The 21,866-nt window shown below is 47.4% G+C and overlaps 1 protein-coding gene across 1 annotated transcript in view; it reads right to left on the bottom strand.

Moving 5' to 3' along the window:
* The window catches only part of SBK1 (SH3 domain binding kinase 1), a 75,987-nt gene extending 63,694 nt beyond the window's left edge, over positions 1–12,293 (bottom strand). The window contains exon 1 of the mRNA XM_083710992.1: positions 11,081–12,293. Coding sequence (XP_083567118.1) covers positions 11,081–11,142 — 62 coding nt within the window. The 5' untranslated portion in view covers positions 11,143–12,293. The remainder of the gene's footprint in view (positions 1–11,080) is intronic.
* Positions 12,294–21,866: the final 9,573 nt, after the last annotated feature.

Genomic DNA, 21,866 nt, shown 5'->3' with positions numbered 1-21,866 from the left:
TTGATGGATGTCCCTTAAATGTCCCTTAAATTTCAAAGGAAGCAGCTCCTCTCCCTCCCTCCCTGCCGGCCAGGGAGGAGGGAGGCTCCAACTGTGTTGCTTGGCTGTGTTGCACACCCAATAAAAAGCTTAGAATGACTGGGGGTGGAGCTTGCATGCCTTGTGTGTGGCTAGTTAATGCAAGCTGAGAGGTTTTCTGAATGCTGGACGCCATTTTGTTGCACGTGCTGCTGCAAACTTTGCAGTGCAAAGCCAGGCTGGGGAGCCATCTTAAGTTGAGGCTGCATAGGCCTTGTGGTGCATGTGATTCAGATTCTAGTCAGTTGAACCTCTGGTTACAAAGTTGGTTGGACAGTGTTCTCGAAGCTACCAGCATGAGTTTGACCAGACTGCAGGAGGACAGGAAGACTGGAGTGCCTGGAACAGGTGAGGCTGCAGGTCCCTTATTTTGGCTGCAGGTCCCTTATTTTCAAGGCTGCTGGTCCCTTATTTTCAAATCTGTAAGTTGACAGCTATGGTGTTATGTGGTATCTGTAACAGGGCCACTTCCACAGACTGAAGAGGTCAAGGAGGCATATGTAGGGTAATGCCTAGTTGCAGCTACGCCTTCTATGTTTCTTTGCCTCCCTTAAATCTCTACCATTGTCTCTCTCTTTCCAACTAGAAAGCTAACTGCAAAGATTAAGCAAGGATTTTTAAAACAACAAGGAGATTGATAGTTCAGAGACACCTGCTGGCAGATTTTCAAACAGCTGGTTTACTTCTCCTTAGAAGGTTCATTTGAATCAAGCATCTCTTCTCATCCATGCCCCCGCCTCAATCAGGCTCATTTAAAAAGCAAGGCATCTCTATGATCTCAAGTCATAACTCAGGGTGAACAGCAGACATGAGAAGCAGAAAGCTAGCAGCTAGGGGGGCAGGCAGCAGGGCACCAAGATAATTTTAGACACTGGATTTAATAGCCGTACAGCTAGGGAGGGAAGGATCTGTCGTTTTCAGTGTGTCTTGGCTTCTCATTTCCCCAATCTGCAATTCAGTTTATCATGATTCCACATCAGTTTGAAATGTGTTGGGGGGTTTTAAGTCCACGTGAAAATTTATCAGCATTTTAGCACAAATTTCTCCTAGTATACACACTTTTGTATGAAACTTTTCCTAATACAAAGCACTATTCCCTAATACATTTTGTGTGCTGTTTTAAGCAACGCAATATTTTTAATACACACTTTCCCCTAAATTTTGCATTTTTTTGTACACGTTACTTAGCTAGAGAACTGTACCGCAAATTCTGAAAAGCATGAATTTCACAGGATGGCTGAGTTTCAGTTTTGGTACTGCCTCAAAAATGTGAAGCGAGTTGAATGTCTTCCCCAGTCCTGCTACAGCAGGCTCACAACCCAAAAGACACAGCACACAAGGGAAAAGAGACAGGTAGGAAGTGGGGGGAACCAATACTAAAAGTTAAATAGCTCTTATGATGATCATGACCTTATGAAGTATTGTCCTAGAATTTGTGGTATGGGGTGAAATGTTTGACGAAGGACTGTAGTTCCGTGGTACAGTGCGTAGGCTTTGCATGAGGGAAGTTCCAGGTCCAATTGCTGACAGCTCCACGTACTAAGGGTGGGGAAAAATCTTATCTGCAACCCAGGAGTGCTGCTGCCCGTCAATGTGTACCTAGCCCAGAGGCGGCCAACCTGATGCCCTCTAAGTTCTGGTAGACTACAATATCCCTGGGGCTGGTGAAAGCTAGAGTCTAGCAACACCTGGAGGAGTAGCACATTGTTTACCCTGATCTAGCCTATTCCCTGAGGTGCTAGTTTTCTATGTGCAGGGAGTTTCCCTCCTTTAGATGGGTGACATGGACATTCCATCACATAAGCTTTCACTTGCTGTCTGATGTGATGCTGCTTGACCACCTTGGAGCACCCCACAGATCCTGACAACTACACCATAATACTGTAACAACAGTCACTCTGCAAGTAAAGATATCCGCTTGTGACCAGGCGGTTCCTTGATTTCCCCTCCCCATAAAAGGATGGTGTTGGTGGGGAACCGACATCATTAGGCCTCGAGACATAATGATGTTTTGATCAATAACTGGCGTACGCCAAGAAAGGGACAATTAATAATTAATTTATATGGCACTTTCAATTTCAGAAGTACTTTGCAATCTTCAGCTCGCCCAATATACGAGACAGGTGGCTGCTATTTTGAGGCAAGTTGCTCAGGCTGTGGCTCATTCCAGGACAAATACTCTTAGCACTGGCCCTGAAATAATCCAGTAAATTGAGATTGCTTCTGAGGGCGATATCAGATGCTTGCTCATTCTGATTTTTTATACAGCACATAAATTGCCTTCATTATTGGTCTCATCCACTCAATCTGCCAGCGTTTGTCTTTGCATGCAGGGGAAGTCCCTAACACACTAAGGGTTTAAGACCCATCGGCTACCCTCACCTGGTTTAGCCGGCCAGTTGAAGCCATTCCTGGGGTGCAGCTGCTGTTGCAAGTTGACAGCTTCTGGGAGCCACTGGTGAGAGTTGAGTGCAAGGTGAGAACCAAAGGTGGACAAACTGTGGGAGGTAATCCACTGGGAGCAGTCAACTACAACATTCCTTGTAATGCTAGAGAAGACATGTGAGGGAATGTTTGGTCCATCCAGATGAAACTTCCTGTTCCTCCTAGCTAGAGCATCCTTCCTTTGCATGTGACTAAAGGTGGGCATGACCTTACCTGTCCAGGTAACAAAAGCACGAGTCACACAGCACACCTCTCTCTTTTTCACTTCCTTCTACGTTTGACCAGCTTTTAGCTAGGACCGCTCTGCTAGCTCTCAGCTAGCAGAAGCACTGGGATTGCCCCGCCTTCATGGATCCAACTGTGAACTGATGTAAGTAAACTTCCTTTATTGACTTTGAATAAGATTGTGGTGTCTTTGTTCTTTTAAGATGGACTCAAGGGAACTTACCAGGAAGGTACAATTCAATCTCAGACAGATTGAATTGTATAATAGTGAGAAGCTTACACAAGCCTGCAACCAGCTATCTGTTGTGCATGCAAAAATGGGAATGTAAACTCTGCTAAGTAAAGGAACTTGCTAGCGCAAGTTAGGAAGGATATTAATAAACAATATATATCCTCTCCTGCCACCCTGAACATTCCCACACAAACTACCCCAGAAGGAGCACAATGTGTCCCCCAACCATAGCTGTCAACTTTCCCCCTTTTTTAAGGGAAATTCCCTTATTCCGAATAGGATTCCTCAGAAGAAAAGGGAAAAGTTGACTGCTATGCCCCCAACAGAAGTCCTAACGCTCCCCTAACACCTCATACACATCAATGAGACTTTTCTCCTCAATGTGCAGCAACACTCTGGAATGATTTGGGTTTTTTTCCCAGGAATTACAGTTGCAGGATTCCAGCCCAGAGACAGCCATCTCCAAATACGGATGGTACTTGAGGTCTTTCTCTGAAGACGGATTGCACTGTTATTGCAGAGGGGGGAGGCTCCAAATAATGCAAGGGAGAGGGGAGTGAGCCTCAAATGTAGGGGTCTCGATAAAGTGGCAGCCCTTGAAGCAGTTAATGGGCAATGAAAAGGGGTAGCCCTGCCATGGGGTATGGTGGAGAGCTTCCTTGCGCCCCCCCCCCCCCATTTTCCTGCGGCAATCTCTGGCAGCCTGGGAAGAGCAGACCCGACCAGCGACAGCCTGCTCAGACATATGCTTCTGATCACACTTTTCCGTCATTGCCGGCTGGCGTGCTGGGTCAGGCACAAGTCCCAAGTCCCAGCAGGGAAGGCCTGCGATGAGAGAGGCAGGCACGATGGCTGGCTCTCCAAACTGCGGAGGAAAGGTAGAGCCCACCTTCCAAAAGCAGGGGCGCCTCCAGAATGAAGCACTTGCCCTAGGATCTGACTGACGTGGGAGGGGAGGGTCAGCAGGCAGTTTTCTGTTTCAAGGACTGTCCGGTCCAAGTCCATCTTAAAATATGAGGTTTTTAGAGAGGATGAGTGGCCCTTAAGTTGCCTGCCCACACCTGGGCAACAGGCTGAGCAGGCTGCCCGCAGCTTACCTAATCACAGCAGGGATAATAGTATAGCAGTTCTTTCTACATGTGCAAGGCATGTGCAAGTTTTATGGGAATCTATTCTTCCTTTTGCCCATTGTTGGTGAGGCATTTCCTCTTTTGGGGAAAAGGGGCAGATTCCGCAGCATTTTAATGAGAATTTCCCCTCATACAGTAGTACCTCGGGTTAAGTACTTAATCCATTCCGGAGGTCCGTTCATAACCTGAAACTATTCTTAACCTGAAGCACTACTTTAGCTAATGGGGCCTCCTGCTGCTGCCACGCCGCCACTGTGCAATTTCTGTTCTCAAAACTAAAGTCTTGGAGAAAAACTTAACAAATATTGAAAGAGAGAGGTTTCAAAATGAAACTGGATTAATGGTGGCAAAGAAAGTTAAATATTTGGGGATTAATATGACATCTAAAAATGTGAACTTATTTAAAGATAACTATGACAAATGTTGGGCAGAGGTAAAGAAAGATCTAGAAATATGGTCAAACTTGAAGCTTTCCTTGTTAGGCCGAATTGCTGTAATTAAGATGAATGTATTGCCTAGAATGTTATTTTGTTTCAGACATTACAGATTGTGGACAGATTGGACTGTTTCAAGAAGTGGCAGAAAGACATATCTAAATTTGTCTGGCAGGGCAAAAAGCCCAGAATAAAATTTAAGATATTAACTGATGCTAAAGATAGAGGGGGGTTTGCCCTGCCGGACTTAAAACTGTATTATGAATCGGCAGCTTTCTGCTGGTTGAAAGATTGGCTACTTCTTGAGAACACAGACATTCTGGATTTGGAAGGATTTGATAACAGATTTGGTTGGCATGCATATATATGGTATGACAAGGTAAAAGTTCATAAAGGTTTTAAAAACCATATTGTCAGGAAAGCACTATACAATGTTTGGATTCGATATAAAGACTTGCTGGAAAATAAAACTCCTAGGTGGTTATCACCAATGGAGGCTAAGGAGGTGAAAAAACCTAATATGGATTCTAAATGGCCAAAATATTGCGAAATCCTAGAGCAAGAGAGTGGAAAAATTAAACTACAGAGTTTTGAGAAAATAAAGTCTAAGGTACGAGACTGGCTTCATTATTATCAAATAATGGAGGTGTTTAAACAAGACAGGAAAATTGGCTTCCAGGTGGAGAGATCAAAACTAGAAACAGAACTGTTAGAACCCAATACTAAGAACCTATCAAGAATGTATAACCTGCTGTTGAAGTGGAATACACTAGATGAGACAGTCAAATCAACTATGATAAAGTGGGCACAAGACATGGGTCATGACATTATGTTTGCTGACTGGGAACAGTTATGGACCACCGGGATAAAATTTACGGCATGTAATGCCTTAAGAGAAAATATTATGAAAATGATTTATAGGTGGTACATGACCCCAGTCAAGCTTGCAAAAATCTATCATTTGCCCAATAATAAATGTTGGAAATGCAATGAGACTGAAGGTACCTTCTATCACCTTTGGTGGACTTGCCCGAGGATTAAGGCCTTCTGGGAAATGATTTATAATGAAATTAAAAAGGTACTTAAATGTACTTTCCATAAGAAACCAGAGGCATTTCTCCTGGGCATGGTCGGCCAATTGGTGCCAAGGAAGGATAGGACGTTCTTTATGTATGCCACCACAGCAGCAAGGATTCTCCTAGCAAAGTATTGGAAGATACATATTTCTGCAAAGCGATTTCCTTCAATGTGTCTCTGTGTTATTTTCCCTAGGATATGCATTTTTATTGCACATCTTCACCTTGTATGCTAATTTTCCTATATATTCCTTGGCTCGCATGGCTGGCGAACTGCGTTGCAAAATTTGGGGTAGGGCACGTTTTGAAGGAAGCCTGTGTTTCAGTTTGTGTATTGTTTTGGAAAGTGGAAATGTCGAGTCACGATTGGATGCTTAGATTGGATGTGTATATTTAGATTTGGGATTTAACTGTAAAATGTGGAAATGAAAAATAAAATATTTAAAAATAAGTGTGAGCTGAGTCTGATTTCTCCTCTGCCCCTAGTCTGCAGGCCACATTCCCTTCTGGGCATCTTCCGGGGGGTGGGGGGGTATGCTAGAACTGCGCAGGAATAGGAGGGAAAGTATGCACAGCAATCAATGTAAGTGTTTCCTTTGTACAGAAGGCTAGTATCTAAATGCACACACAAACAGCCTCCCATGCATCTTTTTCTGCAAGTAAAGTTCTGATTAAATTGTGGGCCTCAACAGTGTTTTATTTCCCGTTTTTTGCACCCAGTTGCTTCAAGCTGCACAATATTATTATCTGTAATAGATTTCTCTATCTTTCATCCAGACAAGCAAGAAACATTATCAGAGTCCAGAGGCACATTCCAGCCAGGCAAAGCGACGCCAGTGAGGGGTGTAACTGCAGAGAGTCTGGAGGCTCAATAGAGGGGTCTGGAGGGCTGTATTTGGCCCTCAGCCAGAAGTTCCCATCCCTGTGTTACATTAGACCAGGGATAGGCAACCTAAGGCCCGGGAGCCAGATGCGGCCCAATCACCTTCTTCATCCGGCCTGCAGACGGTCCAGGAATCAGCGTGTTTTTACACAAGAAGATTGTGTCATTTTATTTAAAATGCATCTCTGGGTTATTTGTGGGGCCTGCCTGGTGTTTTTACATGAGTAGAATGTGTGCTATTATTTAAAATGCATCTCTGGGTTATTTGTGGGGCATGTTCTTTTTTTCCCCTTCCAAAATGTAGTCCAGCCCCCCTCATGGTCTGAGGGATGGTGGACCAGCACACGGATGAAAAAGGTTGCTGACCCCTGCATTAGACCAATTAAAAGACACACAGACAACCAATTCCTGGGTAGCTCAGTCAGTAGAGCATGAGACTCTTAATCCCAGGGTTGTCAGTTCGAACCCCATGTTGGGCAAAAGATTCCTGCATTGCAGGGGGTTGGACTAGAAGACCCTCATAGTCCTTTCCAACTGTACAATGCTATTGTTTTGAATTGTTTGCAGGGAGGCTAGACAACGCTGCATCAAAGCGAGTGTCACCCCACACTTTCCATTGCGTTTCCTGTCTTTTGGGGAAGTGGGTTTGTTGCACAAGAGCACCAGACAAACTGTAAATTCCACAACCTGAGTTTGCCGGTGTGTGACGGACAACCATCCTTAAAATAGTGGCCTTCTGGAACCACCCACAGTGCCACTCTCCTCCAGCGCTTTGCACTTTGCGGATTCAGTCAGCCGGAGCCTCTGCTGTAGTACACAGAGCAGGACACACACATTAATCGCTGGAATGGATCAGGGGAGCTTTGCCTAGTTGCTGGCCATGAACTGCTGCCCTGGGATTAGGAATTAGTTCAATACGTGCCAGGATCCAGGTCCTACAGTGAGAAAAGAGGTCTTTAGCCTATCAAAAGCGGTCCTGTCAGGTCAGAGGCCACGGTCTGGTTGTTTCAGTTCAAGATCCCTGGCAGGTCTTTCTCGCATTGCCTCTAGAATAATTTTGCATGGGAGTTGTGTGGAGGCTGCCCCATCCCTCCCAGTGGCTGCCAGCAGAACTCAGGCTAGGTTGTCAACTGACCAGAAACTGGTCTACTCCTGTGCCTTTAATAGCAGCTTCACAGGCAGAAATCCATAAAGGAAGCTTTCCCCCAGCCTGGAGCAGAGCGTTATCAACTACTAATGCCTACCAGCTGCTATTATTAAAGGAACAGGAAGACCAGAACCTAGAAGGTATGCAGGGAGAAGTCTGGCTGGCCATTGGCAACCCAGAATTTTTACCCTTTTATCTCTGCTGCTGAGTTGGTCCTTCTCAGTCTTGTGATTTCCCCTTCTTTGCAGTGCTTCCATTACTTTTGGGGGGGGGAATAGGGGGCCCTTAATCCATACCCGGGACGTGGGTGGAGCTGTGGGTTAAACCACAGAGCCTAGGGCTTGCCAATCAGAAGGTCGGCAGTTTGAATCCCTGCGATGGGGTGAGCTCCCATTGCTTGGTCTCTGCTCCTGCCAACCTAGCAGTTTGAAAGCACATCAAAAGTGCAAGTAGATAAATAGGTACCGCTCCGGCAGGAAGGTAAACGGCATTTCTGTGCACTGCTCTGGTTCTCCAAAAGCAGCTTAGTCATGCTGGCCACATGACCCAGAAGCTGTACACCGGCTCCCTCGGCCAATTAAAGCGAGATGAGTGCCGCAACCCCAGAGTCGGCCACGACTGGACCTAAAAGTCAGGGGTCCTTTACCTTTAATCCATACCCACCCCACAACACTATCACCACCACCCTGCAATTTTAAGAAAATAGTGTCCCTCCGATGTAGCCTTCTAAAAAATGGTTGCTAGAGTCTGGCACAAAAAGGTAATTCCCAGGAAACTCAAGCACTCCTCCGTAGATTTGAAGGTAAAAGAGGCATCTTGGACTCCTGAAACAAGGACTGCCAAAAAAAAAACCCCAAACAGCTGGGAAGGGCTTGTGGGGAAGGGATGAGATCCTGGCTCCCTTGCAGAGCATCTGCACTGTGGGTGGTTCCAGAAGGACACTATTTTAAGGGTGGGAGTGAGCTGGGAGGAGACCCTGGCTCTGTTGCAGATCATCTGCTTTGCACGCAGAAAGTCCTAAAATCAATTCATGGCATCCCCAGGCAGGGCTGGGAGAGACCTCTGCCTGGAGGCCTGGAGAGCCACTTCCTGTCAGTGTAGAGAGTGCAGAGTTGGGTGGACCCAGGACCCCAATATGGGAGTGTTGCTCCAACTCAGTACAAGGCAGCTTTCTGCAGGAAGGAGCTGTAGCTCAGTGGGAAAGAACCTGCGTCACATGCAGAAGGTCACGGGTTCAATCCCCTGTGGCATCTCCAGATGGACTGGGAGCTGAAACCCTGGAAAGCTGCTGCCAGTCAGTGTAGACAACACTGAGGTAGAAGGACCAATGGTCTGACTCAGCCTAAGCCCAGCTTCCTACGTTTCAGATTCCGCCATGTTTCTAAAAGCAAGGGTGTTTTACAAATTGACATCTCTCTGAAATGTATTTCAAGGCTGGTTTGCACAACTATTTTTAGACGGAGAGGCGTCTGCGACACAGATATTGTTTGCCTGTTTTTCTCCTGTTGGGGGCACAGGTAGGGGTTGCCACCATTTCTTTCCTCTTCGAGGGGCCTTGCTCCTGTGTTTCTTCAGTACGGCTGACACCCAGAAATGTCGCAAGAGATGCTCCCAAGGGCCCCAACAACCCTGTGTCGGGAAAAGCCTCTCCTTATTCAACACACAGGCAGTGGCGTAGCGTGGGTTGTCAGTACCCGTGGCAAGGCAAGTAATTTGTGCCCCCTAACCCATGGATTTGTGCTCCCTAACCCATGGATTTGCGCCCCCTAACCCTACCCCCCAGATGTTGCGCCTGGTGCGGCTGGCCCCCCCTGCACCCCCCACACTACGCCACTGCACACAGGAACAGAGAGCAAGTAAAGAGTAAAAGTTAAGATGGCACTCCTACTCTTGTGTCAATAACTGAGCATTGTTTAACCACCTCCATTAAAGGTGAGTTGTGCCATGATGAATGGGCATCTGGATGAGAAGTGAGTTTCCTGGGGTAGAAAAATGGATTTTTTTTTCATGCTTTACAGCTCAGCTGAGTTCAAGAGCCACATGGGCTTGTATGAGTCCATGCTTTTCCTACTCAGAGTAGACCTCTTGGAATCAATCGGCAAGCCTAACCTGAGGTTTTTTCCATTTCCGTGGGTCTACTCTGAATTGGATACAACCTGATATTACCTTTAGCATTGAGTGAGTGTACTTGGACCCACAATATGGGGAGGAAGAGAACCAGGGATGTCACCATCTTGAACTCCTTGGGGTGGGATATAACTGCAGTATATAAGGAAATAGCCAGTGCTATTTTACTAGAAAAGAGGTGCCAGAACTCACCACAAACACCTCCCTTGTTCTTTTATAATGGCAGTGGGGCCCACCCGAGAGGAACTGAGTTCTGGTGAGTTGCAGCTGAAGCAAAGCCCTGGAAATAACCTTTGAGGGTTCATTTGCTGGGTTCGCAACCTTGGGAGAGATGTATAAGCACAGCATGCAAAGCGGAGAGTCCACACAGCGCCTCTGTGGGAAGGGCTGTGGCACAGGTGGTCTTGCATGCAGAAGGTTCTGGGTTCAATCCCCGGTATCGGCAGTTTAAGGGCCAGGGAGGTGGTACTGGGAAAGAACTCTAGCCAAGACCCTGGAGGGCCACCGCTGGCAATTCTGAGCATCGTGGACCCACAGGGCTGTATCCAAAGTTAGTCCTACTCACAGCAGCCCCATTGAAATTAATGGGCATGACATTGCCTGGATCTGTTGATTTCCATGGGTGTGCCTCTTGAGTAAAAGTTGGCTGCAGGTGACCCATAGGCTAACCTACTATAAAAACAACTTCCTCTGTGTAATCTTCCTAGTGTGGACTGGATCTGAGAGATTCCTGCATTGCAGGGGGTTGGACTAGATGACCCCTGGGTCCCTTCCAACTCTATGATTCTAGAATTCTAGGATCCCCACCTGGCCATGAAGCTCACTGTGTGACCTTGGGCCAGTCACTGCCTCTCAGCCTAGCCTACCTCACAGGGTTGTTGCCGGGATTAATTGAGGAAGGGGAGAACCATGTACTCCACCTTGAACCTCTGGGAGAAAAAGATGTGATATAAATGCAATAGATACCTAACTAATACCTAACTATGCATGCTGACGTTTTTGCTCACGCCAGAAACAAGTCTGGTTTCAGCATCAGAACTCAGTCCTAAGAAAGCAGAGTAGCAACAGTGTGCCCAGGCATGTGCAAAGGGCCTCTTCTTGACCAGTGGGATGATCAGAACTATCCCGCAAACATCAGGGTCCCATGTCAGAACGCATGCTTTCCAGTTATGGTTGAGCCCCTGGGACCTATATAAATACGCAGCCTTGACTACTACGGGACACAGGACATCCCTAGACCGCTTTGCCTCCCGCGCACATCCCGACACCTGCCCATCATGCAGGGAAGTCCCCTCTGACCCACCTGTTCACTTGCAAGGGCTGCAGCTCCTCCTTCTGAAAGCAGGCGAAGCAGAAGGAATCCATCTCCCCGAGGATGCAAGGAAGGGGGCGAACCAACTCCAGTCCAATGCTAGCATCTCTCTTTGCACGGGACGGGGCTGCTCTCTGCTGTCCCAGCCCAGTTGCTGAGAGGAAGCATCTCAGCCCTTGGTCTCTCTCATGACCTGCCTCTCCTTCCAGCTTGCAAAGCTGTCACAGCTCCCCTTGCAGAGGCCCTGCCAGGCTGGGAGCTGGACCAGGAGCCTCCAGGGCCAAAGAGGTGGGTGGTAGTGTTTTGCGACCTAAGCAAGTGGTCTCATCAATCTCAGGCCTTAACAGGCTCCCTGACAGGCAGTGAGACCAAAACAGGCTTTCACACCTTTCTCAAAGGGTTGACCATCTCCTGCCATGCTTGGTTCTCACCCTCTCACCATGGGGAGTCCTTTCAGCCCACCTTGTAGCTTCTATAGACCCCAAGTCTGCTCAACAGGAGTGTAGGCCTCAGTAGATTCCTCTCCACTCAGGACCCTCTTTGTCAAACCTTGCCTGCACCTCTCTCTTTGGCTGTGGACCACCAGACCTCTGAGCAGGCATGGGCGCAGAAGGCAGAGAAGTTCTCAGGCTTCGAGTGAGGAGTTTTGCAAGACAGGAGATGTTCCCTTCTGGCCAGGACCATCACCAGGCGTCCTTTCCCAGGAGCAGGTGCAAGGTAGTCTTGACTGTACGTCCCAGTTGTTGGTGGCGGCGATGCTCCTCCGAAAGTGCCGTCGCTCTTCTGGAAGGGACAGGAGGTCAGTCCTGGGCTGGCCAGATTGCCGTGATGGACCACGAAACCTGGCATTCAAAGCATCCCAGCGCAACGAGAGAAGCTCTCTCTTCCAGGCACCATCTGCGTGGACGTCACCAGCTGCAGCAGTTCAGATCTGTGGGACAGGAGAAGGAGTTGGTGGCAGCAAGTTGTATGGAAAGATATGTGTGTGTGTGTGTGTGTGTGTGTGAGAGAGAGAGAGAGAGAGAGAGAGAGAGAGGGAGGGAGAGCAGTGTTCCTCCTTGACAGTTCATTCAGGCTGCGCAGCCAAGGAGACCGGGAGAGCAGCCCAGGCTGGCCAAGCGCACACAGCCTCTCTCGCCCCAGGAATAAAAACTTATGGGTCCGCCGAAGAGACCCAGTTCCGCAGGGCTTGTCTCGTTGACAGAGCAGCCGGCTCCCTCTGACAGATAAAGCAGCGTGGGTATTAATAGCTCAAGATTCACGCGGAGAGGCTGGCGGGTTAACTCTTGTGCTGCCAGCAACCCAGCCTCCTCCGTCTACAGGTTCTCTAGGACCGAATGGCTACTGGAGCTCATGTGCTCAAGAACAGGCTCTCTCAGTCTCCAGGAGGTGTGGGGTGGAAGGTTGCCACTGTCTCATTTGGATTGGGGTTTCTTTTTTGCTTTTCAACTGCCCATGCTCCTGCACCTTCAACAAAACCCTAATGGCAAAAAAACCCTAATTCCTGTGCTCTGGGCTATGCTTCAAACTGCAGAAGAGCGGGAGCAGTTTTGAAAGTTGGCAGCCCAACAGGGAGGTAGAAGGCCCCTGAAGAGGGCCAGCAGCTCCCTGCCAAAGCTTGCACTGATTTTCAAAGATGGGGATCAGTGGGGAAGCCGTTCCTCTCTCCCTACCTTTCCCCTTAACTATTGTGCATTAAAGTAGGTTAAATCAATACCGCATCTCGTTTATTCTCTGTTTTGTATTATTTTGCTGCTAGGTCGGCTGGCAGCAGAATCCCTAGTGTGGATCAGATCTCCTGAGCCCCAGTGCAGTTCTTTTATTCAGAGGCAAGATGGGTGTACCCCACTAAGTCTTTGAGGACACACACAGCCAGCCGATCCCTTAATAGCAGGGAATGTCAGAATATGGACATGCATCACAGACCCATATGTCTCTTTAATCTTGGAGCCCAGGGAGAGGGACAGGCAGAAACCTGCAGATGCATAAGTTGTGTCGTGCTAGGAAAGAAGGAGAAATTGGATTCGGGTCTCACTTGAAACTGAATATATCAAATCTGCACCTTCCGAAATACTATGTGAACTGAAACACAGTTACTCATAAAAAAAATCGCACTTACCCAAATTTCACTATGCAAATTCGCCAACCAGCCAATGTTTACAAGAACAGGAAAACATGAATAAAAATGAATGTACCAGTGAAAATCATGCACAACAATGCATTATATTAAGGGGAATGGCTTGTAAAGTGCACATTAGGAAAAACTGCACATAGAAATGCACACATTTTGTGTTCATAAATTTGCACAAAAGTGCTGATGAATATTTGTGAGGTTATTTATAATAAATAAATAAAGTGCAAATGTCTGCAAAAGGTGGGGAACAGGATTTAAGATTGGAAAAAGTTAGAAATTGAGAGAACTGAAATGAACAGATCCTTCTGTCCCTAAGTATACCTATGTCCTGTTCTTGACAGCCTCGGGCTTTGGCCTCTTCTCATTCTCCAGTGTTGCAGTACAGCCCTCTTGTGTCTGTAATATATTCTGCAACATCACGCAAATCCTTGCCTGTGCCTTTGTCATGTGAAGAAGCTGCTCTGTGTATTACTGGATACACTTTTTAATTCAGCAGAGCACAGGAGCAGCATACTTCCCCTGGCCACCCTAGTTGTTGGACCAAGAAGTGTGTGGAAAGTAGTTTATAAAGGATTTCACGCGTCCTTCATAGCAAGTTTGCACTCCTGCAGTGCAGGAATCTCAACTGAAGCATCCCTGAGAGATGGCCATCCAACCTCTGCTTAAAAAACCTTCAGAGAAGGAGACCCCACCACCTTCAGAGGAAATCTGCTCCACCTTTGAACAGCTCTTACTGTCAGAAAGTTCCTCCTGAGGTTAGTTGGAATCGCCTTTCTTGTAATTTGAACCCATTGCTTCTGATGTTTCTCATGCCAGTGTGGTGTAGTGGTTAAGAGCGGTAGTCACGTAATCCAGGGAACCGGGTCCGCGTCTCCGCTCCTCCACATGCAGCTGCTGGGTGACCTTGGGCCAGTCACACTTCTGTGAAGTCTCTCAGCCCCACTCACCTCACAGAGTGTTTGTTGTGGGGGAGGAGGGGAAAGGAGGTTGTTAGCCGCTTTGAGACTCCTGAAGGGGAGTGAAAGGCGGGATATCAAATCCAAACTCTTCTTCTTCTTCTTCTTCTTCTTCATGCAGACCCTGCTCATCACAGCAGACCATTGGTCCACTGGCCTCATTCTGGTCCCCTCTGACTAGAAGTAGCATACCAGGGTCTTGGAGAAGGGGGCTTTCTTTCCCCAAGGTTGCTACTTGAGATGTTTCAGGTGGAGAAGGCTAGAACTGAACATGGGAACCTTCTGCATGAGAAAAATGTACCCCACCACCAAGTTCTAGCCCATCCCCAAGTGCTTCTCAGCGGAGTCAGTCCATACATTCAGCTGCTGTTCTCCAAGTGTGCACAGTCAACGGAGCACTGTTCATTCTGCATATGTGTGAACTAGTCATGACAATAATTAAATTCAGTGCCTAAGCTGCATTGTCACACAAGTCATCTTTCACACACCTGGAATTCACACCTGCTTGCAACAGAAGGATGCCAAAAATATTTATGTGGTCTGGCTCAAGCGATGCTAAGAAACATTTGATTTTGCATTCCTCCATCCAATGAACTCAGGCCATCTTTTTTTTTTACCTTCGTGACAACCCTGTGAGGTGGGCTAGGCAGGAAGCAGATTGAGGCCACCATAGTGGAGCAAGGATTTGAATCGAGGTCTCACCGATTAAAATCCACCACACACTAACCAATACATGAGAAAAAAATTCCTTCCAGTAGCACCTTAAAGCAGTGTTTCCCAACCTTTTTTGGGCAAAGGCACACTTGTTTCATGAAAAAAATCTCGAGGCACACCACCATTAGAAAATGTTTAAAAAATTAACTCTGTGCCTATATTGACTATATATAAAGTAACTCTCTTTAATAGGCATCAAATAAACACAAAGAAAGTATTTTATAATTACTTTATTATGAAATAGTAAGTACCGTATTTTTCGTCCCATAGGACGCTCCGTCCCATAGGACGCACCTACTTTTTTGGGGGGGGGGAAATAAAGGAAAATTTTTCCCCTTTATTTCCCCCCCAAAAAAACCAGGTCGGGGAACAGTGGGATGGCAGTGCTGTGCCTCCCCGCTGTCCCCCGAGCTTGTGGGGCTGGCCCATGTCTGCCCGGCGCGAGGGGCGCTCTGCTTCAGGGCGCCCCGCGCGTCGGGCGGCAGGCTACAGTCAGCAGCATGGGGAACCCTCTGTTTCAGGGCGCCCCACGCGCCCCCCGGTGCGCAAGGCTTGCCAACACGAGCGCGGAGCACGGGGCGCCCTTCGGCTGCCAGCTGCCGCCCGCAAGCCTTGCGCTCCTGGGGGGAGATCCCCCGGGTGCGCAAGGCTGGCCAACACCAGCGCCGAGCACGGGGCGTCCTCAAAAGGGTGCGCAAGGCTTGCCGACACCAGCGCGGAGCATGGGCCGGCCGGCCGAAGCGAGCGGCGATGGGATGTGGGAGCTCGCTCGCTCGCCCCCCCGCATGTGCTCGCCGCTGCCGCCCCGCCTCTCGCCGCCCGACTCGCCCGCCTCCCTCCCACGGCACACCAGGCAACGTCTCGCGGCACACTAGTGTGCCGCGGAACACCGGTTGGGAAACACTGCCTTAAAGACCAACTAAGTTAGTTCTTGGTATGAGCTTTCGTGTGCATGCACACTTCTTCAGATACCAAGTGTGCATGCACACGAAAGCTCATACCAAGAACTAACTTAGTTGGTCTTTAAGGTGCTACTGGAAGGAATTTTTTTTGTTTTGACTATGGCAGACCAACATGGCTACCTATCTGTAACAATACATGAGACATTCCCTTCCTACCATTTAAGAGAAAAGACTACAATTTTGTGGGACTGAAGGAGGATTCAGATTGGGGTTGGGTGGGTGGGTGGTCTGGACTCACGCTGCTGTTCTATGATGAAGCCTGGAGCAAATGAAGTTGGCTCGGACATCTTTTTCATTTATTTGCTCAGTCTCTGTGTGTCTATGATGTCCTCAGAAAGCCTTTCCTAACCTCTAGATGGAGAGCTATTGCCTTGTGCCTGGGGGAGGGCACAGAATTTAGGTGCCAGCCTGAAAGAGTTGGAGACTGTGTCAGCAACAGAGAAGAGATTCTGCTATGATGCTGTGGTCTGCTAAAAACAAACTGGGAGAAACTTCCAAATGTTATTTTTTTGACCATTCGTTGAGGGAAAACCAACCAACCTTCTTCATTAGGCAAATTGCAGCAGTGGGGGGGGGGATTTGGATCAGAAAAAAATGGCACATGGGATGGGTTAACCAGAGGGCCCCAAAAGTGCATGTGGCTCTTTTAAAAAACCTCTCAGCCAGTGGTGATTTGTGCCCACTGGGACTGGTAAGTCAGAAGGCAGGGAGCCCAACAGTAGGGGGAGCCACAACTAATGGCAGGCAGAGCCAAATACAGTAGTACCTCAGGTTACATATGCTTCAGGTTACAGACTCCGCTAACCCAGAAATAGTGCTTCAGGTTAAGAACTTTGCTTCAGGATGAGAACAGAAATTGTGCTCTGGCGGCGTGGCAGCAGCAGGAGGCCCCATTAGTTAAAGTGGTGCTTCAGGTTAAGAACAGTTTCAGGTTAAGTACAGACCTCTGGAACGAATTAAGTACTTAACCCAAGGTACCACTGTAGTTCCCCATAGTCTTCCCTGCTGAGTTCTACCAGGGCAAAACAGAGACTGAGGAGGGGGGTGGAGCTGACAGCCAGAGTCAACTCCTGGGCTGGTTGTAAGCAAGAAGACAGGAGAGTAGGGGTTGACTGAGGACAGAGGTGGGTGGGGCAGTGCCCCATTGCCCCAATACACCAGCCTCTGCTGCTCTCAGCAAATCAATCCCAGCTTTCCATCTGCTCTGTCTTCTGTGTTCCTTAGTAAGCAGTGGGCCCTCGATGGCTCCCAAAGGATGGAAGCTGCACATCTTACTCTTCTTCTTTTTTAATGGACTCATTTAGATTGGCATAGGAACGTGCACACTGGCATAGGAATGTGTACACAGAACTACTAATGCAGACTTTAGGGGAGTTGCACGGAATTCTTCTGTGTGGAAAAAAACTAGTGTGGCCTCATGGTGAGCAGCCTGCACTGACCGTAGAGGAAGCCTCAACTTGACAGTTTTGACGTCCTTACCTGTAGGTAGGCTGAGAGTGTCATGGCCATGACCTTGCGTTCTGGGGCACAGAGAGCAGCGGGTGGTGGGCACAGGTTCCTGGCTTTCCCCCCAGCACGGGGCTTTGTCATTTCTGCTTCTGAATTATTTAGTGTTCCTCAGTTTGAAATGCATCTCCCCAGCCTAGCCCTGGCCCCGCTAATGGGAAAAATCAATCGCTTATTAATTTATGGGGGCCAGGAGGTTTTCGAATGCAGCTCGTAAAGAGCAGTTGGCCGGACGGCACGATCCGCTGGGACAGTGATGGGATGTCGCTGCTGTTCTGGAGGGAACCTGAGCAGGCCACAAGGGAAGTAACCCAAGGTGATGTGCAATGGGTACATTCCTCCTTCCCCTAGCCAGCATTGTGTCCTACAAAAGGTCCAGAGGTAAACATGTACAATCTGCACATCATTCCGGGTCCTGTCTCTGGTAGGAGTCCTACCTCTGCTACCTAAGACATAAGAAGTGCCCTGCTGGATTAGCATCCTGTTCTCACAGTGGTCAACCACATGCCGATGGGAAGCTTAGGACCTGGACACAACAGTACCCTCTCCCAATTTTGATTCCCAGTCACAGATATTCAGAGGCATCCTGCCTCCAACAGTGGTGGTAGAACATAGATCCAGCAGTGGTGGTCAAATCCAAAGCTGACACCAGCACCTGACATCATGGACAAGCAGCTAGGGTCCAGCACCATAAGTTGCTTACAGAGTCCAAACTCTGAGTCTGGCCCAAATGGCAGTTTCTCTTCAGAGGAGGATGTTTAGATCACATCATCCTTAGTTGAGGGAGAGGGGAGATAGCCCTTCTTCTCAGGTATTTCTTACCCATTCAGAGGACTCATTCTTGTCACCATTCAGCCAATGTCCCTGACGAAAGGGAGGTTGTACAGTCACTCTGCTAGAACTATCAAGGCCATCTTTGTCTCCATCATCCCGTATAATAAAAATGTAAGGCTGTCGACATGCTGCAGTTCATATTGCCGCCAATAGGCGGCCACACCAAGTCCAGCATGACGCAGGGGGCCCAGCAGGGGGGCCAGATGAGTTGTTTAAAGGAAGGGGGAAAGCACTTCACTCTGTGATCCATGCACCTACCTCATCCATCCCAGGTTGAACATGGCTGCATGAGGGGAGGGATTTAAATTTTTAAAAAAATGCTTTCTCAAAGGCAAGTCACTCTCAGTCTCCCTGTCTGCAAAATGGGGGTAATCAGACCTGCTTTACAGGAGTATTGTAAAAATGACTAAGTTAATGGGATGTGCAGCTCTCTGAAGATGGAAGCATGTGATATGCAGTGGTACCTCGGGTTAAGAACTTAATTTGTTCTAGAGATCTGTTCTTAACCTGAAACTGTTCTTAACCTGAAGCACCACTTTAGCTAATGGGGCCTCCTGCTGCTGCCGCACCGCCAGAGCACAAGTTCTGTTCTCATCCTGAAGCAAAGTTCTTAACCTGAGGTAATATTTCTGGGCTAGCGGAGTCTGTAACTTGAAGCATACGTAACCTGAAGCATATGTACCCTGAGGTACCACTGTAAATCCATAAAAAGAGGACCTGTTTCCATTCAGTGGAACCCAACTTTTAAAAGTTTTCTTTAGGGGTTGGGTAAGACATTTAAGTACGCTCAGAATAGCATTCCTTTTGGCCCCAGTGTTTGCATTCAACCACTTAGATCGGTTTTCTCTGCAGACGCCTCCGAGGGCCCTCCTAGACGGTAAGATCATCCCCATTAGTGGAAGGCCTTTCAAGGCCTTGATGTTCTCAAATGATATTGAAATTCTCCGGAGCGTATAGAACAAAACAACAAACTCTCAGAATGGAACAATTGTTTTTTCCCCTGCAGCTTGGAACAGGTTCCAAAAGAACAAACCTCTGGGCAGCCTTGGGGCTGTGTGATAGGCAGAGATAATGGTATTATCTGGACAAATGGGATCAGGACAGGCTCTGATGCTGGTGAAATTTAAGGCCAGTATCTCAGTTGTTCTACTTCTTCGTAAGCATCTGGCTTGGAGGGGAATCAAAGCATCCCCTGCAAATTCAGAACCATGAATTTGCATCCAGATGTGCGCAATGAGTAGAACTACTGTTGGGATTGCCAGCTGACTAGATACAAACTTGTCCTGGTCTGCTCCTGCGCTTTTTGCAGCAGATTGACCTGTGGGGATCAGCCAAGGAAGTTTTTCATAGCATTTCATTCTGTGCAAAGCCACTTCGAGTCTCCTTGGAGAAATAGGTAGAACGAAAAATTTAAAAATATAATAAATTATACTCCCTCCTGATCGAGATCAAGCTGCTGATTAGGCTTTTAAAAAATGGCAGACTTTGTGTGACGTCAGTGTGGTGTGTTGAACAGAAAGCTATGAACTGTCCCAGCAAGGCCTGGTTTCACATCCCCATTATCAGGTCCGAGCTATCATGAAATCACAACATATAAGTTGGAGTTGGACTAGGCAGCCTTTCAAAATGGAGGATAACCTCAAAAAGAGGACTGTCCTCTATAAAATATAACACTTAGGGTTGTACTTCATTCCAAAACAACATACCTACTGAACCACAGCCATCCTTTGAAGTTTGCCCTTCTCTGGATTTTGTGATGCAGCCACATAATGAGTACAAAAATGCATATTCAAAGGTGTGCATTAAAATGCACATGTTAGTGAAAATAACATGCAAAAAATGCACTTTATTAGGGAAGGCTGCTTTGCAAAAAAAAACAACCCAAAAAGAAAACCCTGTACATTATGCAAAATTCACACAGAAATGTGCATATCAGGAGAAATCTGCAGTAAAACACTGATTAAATTTCACAAAAACTTGCCTGACAAACAAAAAACACGTTGAAAACTGATGTGCAAATGTGAGAAACTGAATTTAAGACTGGAGAAACGGAGAGAAACCAAGATGTGACAGATCAGCTCATCCCTATCAGGCCCCACTACCCCAATCCTGAAACTTCGCCTACTTGATGCAGCCTAAGCTCAATGTAAGGGGCTCAATCTCCAGGCCCGGCCCAGGCTGCTGCAGGCAGTACAAACACACATCCACAAAAAGAAATGCTAAAAATTTAATGTGTCAGCTAATGGGGTGCAGAGAGAGAGAGAGAGAGAGAGAGAGAGAGAGAGAGAGAGAGAGAGAATCTACTGACAAACATCAGGGCTCCTGGGATTCCCCCTAATGAGTTCCAGGAAGCGATAGATGGCTAACCCAAAAGGCACCGTATAGTTGCTGGTAGCAAGGAACTTGGAAGCAGCGTCCTTGTTCTCTGGGGACATCAGGCCCGCCATGCATCAATGATATTTCATAAACATAGCCTGAGTCACTCCTAAAACCACAGCAGTTCTGGGAAAACCGAGAGTCCTGGAAGAATCACATTGCCGGGTGTCCAGATCTGAGACCTTTCTTTGGCTTTGCCCATGCTTAATTTCTCCCCCTCCCCGTCCCTTTCCTTCAGTGTAAATACAATATAGAACTCAATAAAAACCCATTAGCTTGATCACAGCCTCAGAGAAATTGCAAGGTTTTAATAGTCGGGTGGCTGATTTTGCCTGGTTGTTGGCTTTGAGCCAGCTTATTTCATGCACTGTCACTTAAATAATTTGGGATATTTCCCCCCCCCCCATGCTAAGTTTCTAGGCCATCTCACAGAGCACTGCTGGGGGGGCACCACTTGTGGCAGGAATTTCAGCAGGGATGGTGGGATTGGTTGAATGTTGCTGGGGCTAAGTGTAATTTAAGAAGAGGGTGGCGGGGGGTGGATAAGAACAGGAGACCTCTTCTGGATCAGACCAAGGTTTTATCTAGTCTAGAAGAGAGGAAACTGTGGTCTTCTGGATGTTAGAATCATAGAATTGGAATTGGATGTTAGAATCATAGAGTTGGAAGTGATCCCTAGGGATTCCATGCAGGAATATTTTGCCCAATGTGACCTAAGTCTAAGAGTCTCATGCTCTACCAGCTGAGCTATGGACTCCAACTCCCACCAGACCCAGGAAATATGGACCGTGGTCAGGGATGATGGGAATTATAATCCAGCAATATTTGGAGTAAGGGCATAAATTCCCCATCCCTGATTTAGTCCTGGATTTTCTAACAGCGGCTTACAAACAGAGTGTAAAGGCAACAATCTAGGGTAGTCCTGGGTCCTACTGTACAGGACTGAAAGCAACAACAACAGTGAATACTGCCTGTGAGTTTGCTGGGTTCTGTTGCATTCTGGAAATAGGAACAATAAGCAAACATGGGCAATTTCTGTTCCCACTTACTTCTGCTATATCATCAGAATTATCTGACATCCCTAACTTGAAAGTTGCATACTTAGATGAGAAATTTAATTTATAAAAAAAATTAGTGAGCAAGCTTTTGAGTTCCACAGAACTCTTTTATCTGGCAGTAAGTTAAACCAAGCAGGTGGAGGGGAAGCTAGGAGTGATGTGGTTGTTCCTCAACTTCTAATAATCTGGAGCTGGGATGCAGGATGAGTATGCAGACATATTTGCACCATACTTTCA

Source organism: Podarcis gaigeae (assembly GCF_964106915.1).
Source record: "Podarcis gaigeae genome assembly, chromosome: 14".
NCBI classification, from domain to species: Eukaryota; Metazoa; Chordata; class Lepidosauria; order Squamata; family Lacertidae; genus Podarcis; species Podarcis gaigeae.
Note: the sequence above shows the minus strand (reverse complement) of the source record. Positions and strands in the feature narration are given on the sequence as shown.